Raw genomic sequence first — 9,162 nt, 5'->3', positions numbered from 1 at the left:
AGCTTTTCAACTGACTTAGCCATGATATCCTATGGAAGGTGGATATCATGGCTAAGTCTGCCTTGCCGTATCAGCAAGCTTTCGCCAAACGTTGTGCGATTATCGCTGGATTTCCAGCGATAATCGCACAGTTGGCAGCTTGCGCGTTGAATTTTATCGCTTTGGAGATAAGTGCTGCTGATAGCGCGCTATCACCACGATAAAATTCAGCGTTGGCTGGTGATAATTATCCTCGCGCTAAGAGAGATGAGCGATAATTATCGCCTGGCCTTGTAGATATGCCCCGAAGTTTCTTAAATGATATCACTGCTCTCAGCTACTGCGCCCAAGAGGTTCTTTGCTGGTCGGCGTGGGAGTACTGTGCTCCTTGAAAAGTGCCTGTATTTACAGGCCCAGCGGGTCAGGTAACACAGGAAATGGCACTTTTAAATAAGCGTGTCTCAAGAGACATGAAGACACTCAATGGAAGACGTTTTAGAGAGAAAACTGGGCACATTTGCAATCCCTAAATTAAGTCTTTGGCTGGATCTAAAGTCGAGGCAACTAAGTCGCAGATTCCTTTGGAACTGGGGGGCCTCTGAGCCAGGACAAGAGACATGCAAAGCTCAACCCCACTGCCAACAAGGAGGGCGTTATTTCAGAGTATTCTCAGCCCTCATACCACCTCCGATTATGTTTCTCTTGAAGGTGTTGGGGGTGACCTAGCAAGGCTGTCTTTCTTTTCTTAGGAGATCTTACCAAGCAGTGCAGTAAGCAGTGCACAATACTGGTTCATTTTCAAAGCAATCAGCCGTGGACAATGTTAGTTAGTCAAATTGATTTAATACTGGTGTTTTTTCAAAAGAGCAATCATAAATACAATTTGAGGTGTAAACAGGTGTGCCGCCATCGAGACACTGGCCGAGGTAGCTCACATGGTGCATGTTTTGAAACATTTCCCAAAGACACGCATTCTAATGGCGCGATGGGAGGTGCTGGGCTGTGAGTGCTGAGACCTTCACTGCTTGCGTCCACCGTGGTGGGCTGGCTTCTGCTGCTCGTGGGAGGGCTCCGGGGCGCATGGTGTGTGAGGTTCCACTGGAAAAGAAATGGCATGAGGTTAGGAAGCCTGAATGCTTATCATATGGTCAGGGTTGATATATTTCAAGAATCCCTGCTGAACTGTGTAGTTCAACAGAATCAAGGCGCACAGCCTATAGGTGGGGCCCATGTAACTCCAAGTAAACATTTCCATAATCAATCTTGTCCATCTCTTTTAGCAGTTTGCACAAGACGAACAAAAATATTCCGGTTTTCCGTGTTTTATTCACGTAAACTTAGTTCCAAAGCACTTTATTCCAATGAATACAGCAGTACAGATACCATCCTCAGAATGATCCCCAATGCCTTTCGAGAAAACTATCTCTTCTTCCGGTGCCTCTGTTAAAACTATTAAGGAGAACAACCACTTATTGTCAACGCCAACAGATCATGTTAAGCAGAGTAATTGTCCCCTTTGCAGCTTTGTCAGCATTGGGCTTAATTCTAAGGAGGACGTCTGTCCTGCTGTATCCACTCTCTCAGTAGTTTGGAGTATTGTACCAAAGAAAGTACTCATACTGACACATACAGACATTTTACCAATAAACCTTGTACAATTACCCAGCAGATGAAAGTCCCAAGTACAGGAAGCTCCAGGAAAGGTGCTACATGTCAGGAGCAGATATAAGTATATTAGTGCTAGATGCAAAAATAAAATCACAACGGGGTCTGAAAAATTGGTTGTTGACACCAGAACCATAATATTTCTCATGCATATTAGGAAGCTGTGTACCTTAAAGCAGGTGACCATATTAAGCAGGCATTCTATTTACTGCAAAAATGAATGAGCGCATATTAATGCAACAATTTTGTATATACTACATACCTGGTTCAGGACGTTTTTGTTCCTCGTCCTGGCACTGCCGAACTACCCGGCCCTCGCTGTGCTGAACTGGTCTACGCGCTGAAATAAAACAATAACAAATATTATTACATTTAGAGGGTTGGGACTGATGTACAGTTGTTTTAGTTCAAAATTAATACTCTAACTTTGATGAAATGTTTATCAAAATAGTGCAGGGCAATGTGTAACTCATATCACAGGGTAAGCAAGGTTAACAGAACGGATCATCTCCAACACACCACAGAACACAACGCGGTACCAACATTGTTCCTATATAATGTTCCACCCATCCCTGATCACCTGTGAGCTTCTGATACCACGTGGCACAGGCAGTGAAACCAGGAAGGAAAATATTATGCCCCTGGTGATGAATTGAACAGGATGTAGATGGTCATGCCAGACTCAGGGTAAGACTGCTTCCACATTTCAGATACTAGAGAAATAATAAGAGTTATTACCCGGAGGACTCTGAGTGGTGGAAACAGGTCAGAAGAGGGAATGGTGTGAATAAGGCCATTTCTTTAAAAAGAAACTGCATGTGACGTCCACAAAGTCTTTTCACTTCGGAAGGTACAGTACAGCCCATAGGAGTAAGCCCAAGTGCATCCAGTGTCAGTATTTCTCCTGAGAGGTTCTACCACACAATAGTTCTGACCAAGATCCTATTGAGGGTACAAATATATCGAATTAGAAGAACATTGCATAAGGCTGGCTTGTCATCTAGAAGGCAGTTTTCCGGCATGGTGCAACAAATTATCCTGCATGGTCTTCAGCTCTGTCTTTGTTCTTGTAGTATTATTACCCCCTTTTATTGTTCAGTTCTCTTGCAGATTTCGCTCTGGTCCTCCTGTAAAGTCTTTGCATGCATTTACTTATGCTGTGGGAAGACCTTCTTAGATATTATTTTTGTTTCTGGTGAGCCCCCCTCAACTCCTATCACCCAATGCCACTGTTCCAGAGCTATGTATGACCTTCTTTCTTGTATTTATACATTCCGAAGTGCACCAGTGTGAGCTATTTACACTCATACTTTCTGTCAATCAGCTCATTTCAGACAGTCCTTGCTCGCATTTCCATTGTGGTATTATTGAATGAAAAGCATTTTTGTGAGCAAGAACTCCCTCTCTATATATATTAGTTAATTTGCTCTCAATTGACCTTGTAACACTTTATGAATGTCTAACATTTTTGTAAAGCAATACATGATATTAATTGCCACATAGGACCTCGAGATTGGCAAAAGAAGTAGATACTTTTGGTGTGCTGCCTGGAAACTGCCACTTTCACAGTTTTCCAAGAGAAATCACACACATGAACATGTTCACACTTGAAAATAAAATAGGTGTACATTTCCGAATGGCAAATTGTAAGCAAAAGTTCATCATTTGAATTGATCTCGTTTTACTGTGTGGGGACATTGTTCCCTCTGGAGAAACTCCCTCCCTTACACCCTTATTACGCTTTAAGGCGTTATATCCCCTTTCTCACCCTAGCCAACTTTATATCTTCTATTAGTTTTTGTTCAATTCCGGCCCTTTTATTAATTGGAAATTAACCTGGAGAAAAGGTTATCTGAATACCCACAGATCTGCAATTTTGTGAGTGTTCACTAACTTCTGTGGGTGCCCCAGATCCCCATGGAATGCTCAAAACTCACCCATGTGACGAATTAACACATACAATGATAACAGAATGATTTAAATCCATTCATAAATACATCCTCTTATTTTATTAATCATAAAATGGACTCTTTACTTGTAAGTGATGCTGGTGTGCAGCTTAGGCAAACTTCCAAGTGAAAATAGGTCCGTGAAAGGCTCCCATACTCTTCTACTACAAGGTATCGATCCTGCCTCGCTAATAGTCCATTAGATTGTGCTCTACATACATTTGAAATAATAAATACTAACAATGACCTTGTGTGTCCTTATTTAAATCACGTATAAATAAATGAGGATTCCTGTAATGGGTGCCTTGGCTTGGCAGTGCTTACGTTCATGGCAGGGTTCTGGCTGGCTCTGCTGGCTGGCTGGGCAGGCTGGCTGGCTGGGCAGGCTGGCTGGCTGGCTCGTTTGGCTGCCTGGCTGGCTGGGCAGGCAGGCGGGCTGGCTCGGCTGGGAGGCTGGCTGGCTCGTTTGGCTGCCTGGCTGGCTGGGCAGGCAGGTGGGCTGGCTCGGCTGGGAGGCTGGCTGGGTCGTTTGGCTGCCTGGCTGGCTGGGCAGGCAGGCAGGCTGGCTCGACTGGGAGGCTGGCTGGCTGGGCAGGCAGGCGGGCTGGCTCGGCTGGGAGGCTGGCTGGCTCGTTTGGCTGCCTGGCTGGCTGGGCAGGCAGGCGGGGTGGCTCGGCTCCGGGACTGCAGGCTTTTTCTGGGGCTGGTGGTGGTGTCCTCCGCCCTTGGCAGACATGGTTCTCTCGGTGTGGCAGGGTTTGCTCTCAAAGGAACACTGGAAGAGCAATTCTCTGATCTGTGTCTGCTGTATCCACAATGCAGTGCTTTTATACCTGAGACAGAGAGCCACCCATAGGGATGGGGCCATGGCCATCCCGAGAAAGAGCCTGTCATAATTTGTCACGTTGTAATTCAAAAGTCACATATTGGAACATTATCAATTGTCATTCACTCTTCCTAGAAGGCAGAGCAATTCTCCTTGACGCATTCCTTACCACACCTTTGCAATTAAAACCAACGTGATAACACTGAGTTTGTGAATAGGGTTTGTGACATTTGTAATTAATGACTACTGTAAGAATGTTCGGGTTTGGGAGGGTGTGAAACCCAAACCATGCTATGCAAAAATCTCAAATATTTTTGATCGAGTAAAAAATTAAGATCTTTGGTGAGAATTAAACAAGTTCTTAATCAAGAAATGTGGCTAGTTATTCTGAGAAGGCAGTTTTGCTGCAATATAGAGTGAAACATAAACTGTATGAGATAAATATGTCCAGAAGTAAATTTGCTTCTTCCACATCCTTCCTGGGCAGCCTTGGTGTCCCTCTCTCAGAATGACTCCTCTAATTCAGAGAAAGATGGATGTAGCTGGTTACCCGGGTCTGGGTGACCAGATCCAGAATACTATTAACCCTGCTTTCATAGTAGACTAACTCGTATCATGAAGTCTGATAAGATAATGCTGAAAGACATTATAATAAATATCTGCTGATGATGATGGTTCTGTTTAACCAATGCAAACACAACAAGATGGTGGACGGAGTCCTGAAACTTTTCAACCACTCACCCCCAGTCAAGAGATCTGGGTTTAATCCATCGTTCTTTTGAGTATTAGGTATAACCGTCCTCATGGTTCAGGGCATCCTTTGTGGGGCAATTATGGTACAATGTTACTGCAACGGGAACCATGTTACATTGATCTCACATTTTCCTTGCTGAAAACCTTTGCTCCCTAAAGGATACTTTGATGGACATTTAGAATTCCCCAAAAACATCCTGAAATTTGTGTTGTTGAAGAAAACAAACTTTGAACTATTTTCTGGAACTTGGAACTGAACTCTGAAGACCCATGCTGTATATTCTACTTAGATTTCACTATGAGGTAACATTAAAGACTCTATATTAGACTATATTGCATGAGTATATAAGTCTTGGAGCACTGATTGCAAAACTTTCAGATACAACAGAACGAAGGAGGCAGAGACAAGGAAATTCCCAAACCGATTGTTAACTTTCCTTTGAAGATTTGGTTTGCTGCTGGGAACATTTCATTTCAGACTCACTGTTCTCCATTGACTGCAGTCACTGTAGCACTGAGAGAAATGGGCTTTGGTTTTGGTAGTGATGCAGGAGTGATCCTCTAAGCCTCACTCTACGAAGAGGAGGGTGCAGCAGTTACATCACATTTCTGTACAAATGAGGGAATGATGCCAGAGGTGGCACTGGGAACATACTTTTTTATCCTTGCTGGCCACTTTCATGGCAGGAACCTCCTTTGTTGTGGCCATCTTCTTTAGCTTTGTGTGTTAGCACTTAGAACTAACAGAAGCACTTAGCTTAGGACTCTGGTGACACTGTCAGCTAATTTGCAGACTTCTCCCCATCTCAGTATTGTGCATGACACAGCGTTTTGTGTACCTGCAAGCAATAAACATGAAACAGGAAGTTAATGAGACTAGGGCATGTTAGCTTTTGTAAAACAAGCCATCATCATTATCTTAAATACTCAACAGTAGTGTGCCCATGCATAAACAACTATTGGTTGCTAGTCCTTACACAGGAGGAGCTAAGTTGGTGTTCCTACAGGGTCCATGAGGACCCTATGGGTGGTCGATGGACAGGCAAATTCGAATACATTCTAAAATATTTGCTGGTGCCCCTCCAGTTCAGGGCCCATGGGGACCCTATAGGTGGTGGGAGGAGGCAAAAATGAATACATTTATTAAATATTTGCTGGAATATCTCCAGGGCCCATAATGACCCTACGAGAGCCAGCAGGGCAGGCAAAATTCAAATCAATTAACCAAATAATTACTGGCATCTCACCTATCCTCTTCTGCACCAGATTCAACACCCTGCACACATCAAATGTAGTGAAGAGTCTGGAAGAAATGTATTTGATCCACCTAAATCAAAGGTAAGTGATATTAGAGAACAGTAAAGTTGAGTTCACAGTAGACAATACATCAGATGTAGGCTCCATCTGATTTAGTATTAAAAAAGATGGGGTTCTCAGCAGGATAAGTTGAGTGGCCGATGAACCCTTTTTTTTTAGTTTTTTCACGATAGTTTCTGAGTACTTTGTCTTCATTGATAGTCAGAGGATAAATCCTTCCATGAGGAATCACTGCCAAATTACCTAGAGCAATGGGAAACCATACTCCCCAAGGAGCAGCAGGGAATACGGTCTTTATGAAAGATATCAGCTAAGTCTTGACACACTTTTGGAAGGGCATATAATGATACATCTTCCTGTTGGAATTCCAGGCATGAGAGATTCTGCTGTTTCTTAAGATCTCCTTTTGGAAAACACTCTTCATGGCAGTTTTTGGATGAGAATTTAATTAAATGATTTTTTCAATCATGGTAGAATAATGGATTCATAGCTATGATGTCCATACTATAATGATAAAAGATAGGGCATCAATCAAATTAAAAGTCTCAGATTCCTTGCACCCTTCAGAAGTGACCAATAGAATAGGAAAAGTGGCTTCTGATATATCTTCAGAGTTTAAGGGTTTCCCATCATCTTTTGAATAGGTTCTGAGCAGCTCTTGTACTGTACAGGTATTGGAGCCATCTTCTGGAACATACACTCCATAAAACAATCAGATGCTCCACAGTTAATTAGAGACAAAATAGTGCATAGCCTATTAGGTATTATAACTTAAAGAGGTAAATATTAATGTGCTTTTGAAGGTGCAAACTCTTTTGACAAAAACCTGTCGGAGGTTTGCAAGTCAAGCATAGGTCGAGTAGTTTTCCTGCACCTGGGTACAGCATTTTAGGAAATGCCCCCATTTACCACATTAGAGCTATAGTCCATTGTTATGTTTGCAATTCTTTTCTTCTTGGTTAAAAGTCTTTCAAATTCCCAATCTGCATAGGTTGTATGATTTTCCCTCCATTAATGGGGACATTTTTAATTACTTGAGAGGTGATTTATGAACCCGTCCTCATCTTTCAGTCTTTCAATGTTGTTGCTGTGCTCCATCTTGAAATAATAATTCTATTTGAGTTTCAGTCATTGTGGGTCGTTTTACAAGTAGTACACAAAGCATCTTTCAATTCCTTTAGCAAGCCAATGCAGAATGCAGCTGTGGCAGTTTAGTCATTTCATCCAGTCTCTACCTTTAATCTATAGAACTTGCTCATATATGCAATTATATCTCTAGTGTGTTTTTCAAAGGCTCTGGACTGAGAGGAAAATCCACTACTGCCCTCATAAATACTTCCCAACAGGTGTGTCTGGTGAACACCCTGCTCTATTAGTCTGGATTAAGGAAACAGGGGTATAGCAGTGACCACAACACTAAATCCCGTGGCTAATAAGGTACTTAACTCCTCTCTAACTACCAGCCTTGTGCCGGACATTTGAAAAGGTGCCAAAATTCCCCCCCTGCTAAAGAAGCCCTCTGCTGACCCCACAGTACCGGCAAACTTGAGACCCATCTCACTGTTGCCATTTGTTTCCAAAGTTTTTGAAAAGTATGTCAATACAATGATTTCAGAATACGCTGAAAACATGTTTTCTTCTCCACCCGAGCTGGTTGGGTTTCAGACCCAACTATAGTACAGAGACCGACCAGCTGGAATTCTCGAAACATATTAAGGAGAAGCTAGATCAGGGGGGCAAAGCCATTCTGATTTTATTAGACCTGTCTGCAGCCTTTGACCATGTCCCCCACTACAGACTCTTAGACAGGTTGCGGGACTCTGGATCAGCCGGCCCCATTCTTGAATGGTTTTCCTCCTTTCTTCAGGATAAAGGCCAGGAAGTTTGGACTCCTCCTTTCGAGGCCTCTATTCCCAGTCTGAAAGTTGGAGATCCTCAGGGCTCGATACTGAGCCCTACCCTCTTCAACTTATATATGTCCCCTTTGGCACCGCTGGTGGAGGCTTGTGGCACACACATAATCTCTTATGCTAATGATACTCAGCTCCTTTTTACCTATGACAAGGGAGCTGATTTTGAGGGCTAACAGATAAGCACCTGCCTCTCTGTTTTCATGGCTTAGGAGGAACCAGCTTAAATGTAATCCAGATAAATCTGAAGTCATCTTCTTTGGTTTCCCTCCCCTTGATGAGTAGAAACACTGGTGGCCTGCGGTTATGTCACTTCCTCTCAGAGCGCAAAACAATGTTAAAAATCTGGGCATCTTGATTGATGATACTCTCTCAATGAGATCCCAGGTCCAGTCGGTACCGGGCACTTGCTTTGGGCTGCTGCAGATGCTCAGGAAATTTCTTTCCCTTCTGGATTTGAGAACAGGAAGACTGTAGTCCAGGCACTGGTTACCTCCAGACTGGACTATATCAATGCCCTATACAAGGGTCTCCCTGAGAATCTGCTCAACCGTGTACAGGAAGTCCAGAATGCAGCAGCCAGAGCGGTTTTCCTGCTTAAGCCCAGGACTCATATTACCCCGCATCTTAAGGCATTGCACATGTTCCCAGTAAAAAAGAGGATCAGCTTTAAAACTCTGGTTCTATTTTTTAAGGCCCTTCATGGAAGTGGTGCGGAGTGCCTCAGAAGGAGAGTCTCGCATTATGTCCCGTCTAGAATTTT

The 9,162-nt window shown here is 43.2% G+C and overlaps 1 protein-coding gene across 2 annotated transcripts; it reads right to left on the bottom strand.

The window, feature by feature from the left end:
- Window positions 1–802: 802 nt before the first annotated feature.
- Window positions 803–4,379, bottom strand: LOC146867770 (uncharacterized). 2 transcript variants are annotated; one of them, XM_085615063.1, is made up of 3 exons: window positions 3,918–4,379; window positions 1,907–1,984; window positions 803–1,077 (listed from the first exon to the last, which is right to left on the bottom strand). In XM_085615063.1, the coding sequence occupies exons 1-3, from the start codon at window positions 4,327–4,329 to the stop codon at window positions 998–1,000; spliced, it is 570 nt and encodes a 189-aa protein (XP_085471189.1). In that variant the 5' UTR covers window positions 4,330–4,379; the 3' UTR covers window positions 803–997. The 2 variants fall into 2 exon arrangements, with proteins under 2 accessions (XP_085471189.1, XP_085471192.1); XM_085615066.1 differs by lacking the exon at window positions 1,907–1,984.
- Window positions 4,380–9,162: the final 4,783 nt, after the last annotated feature.

Source organism: Triturus cristatus, chromosome 1_2, assembly GCF_964204655.1.
Source record: "Triturus cristatus chromosome 1_2, aTriCri1.1, whole genome shotgun sequence".
Classification (NCBI taxonomy): Eukaryota; Metazoa; Chordata; class Amphibia; order Caudata; family Salamandridae; genus Triturus; species Triturus cristatus.
This window is presented reverse-complemented; position numbering and strand designations above follow the sequence as displayed.

Coding starts and splice junctions, on each gene's coding strand:
- LOC146867770 (XM_085615063.1), bottom strand. CDS start 4,329: ATGTCTGCCAAGGGCGGAGGACACCACCACCAGCCCCAGAAAAAGCCT. Junction 1,985..3,917: donor GCCAGAACCCTGCCATGAAC/GTAAGCACTGCC, acceptor GTTTTATTTCAG/CGCGTAGACCAGTTCAGCAC. Junction 1,078..1,906: donor ACAAAAACGTCCTGAACCAG/GTATGTAGTATA, acceptor TTTCTTTTCCAG/TGGAACCTCACACACCATGC.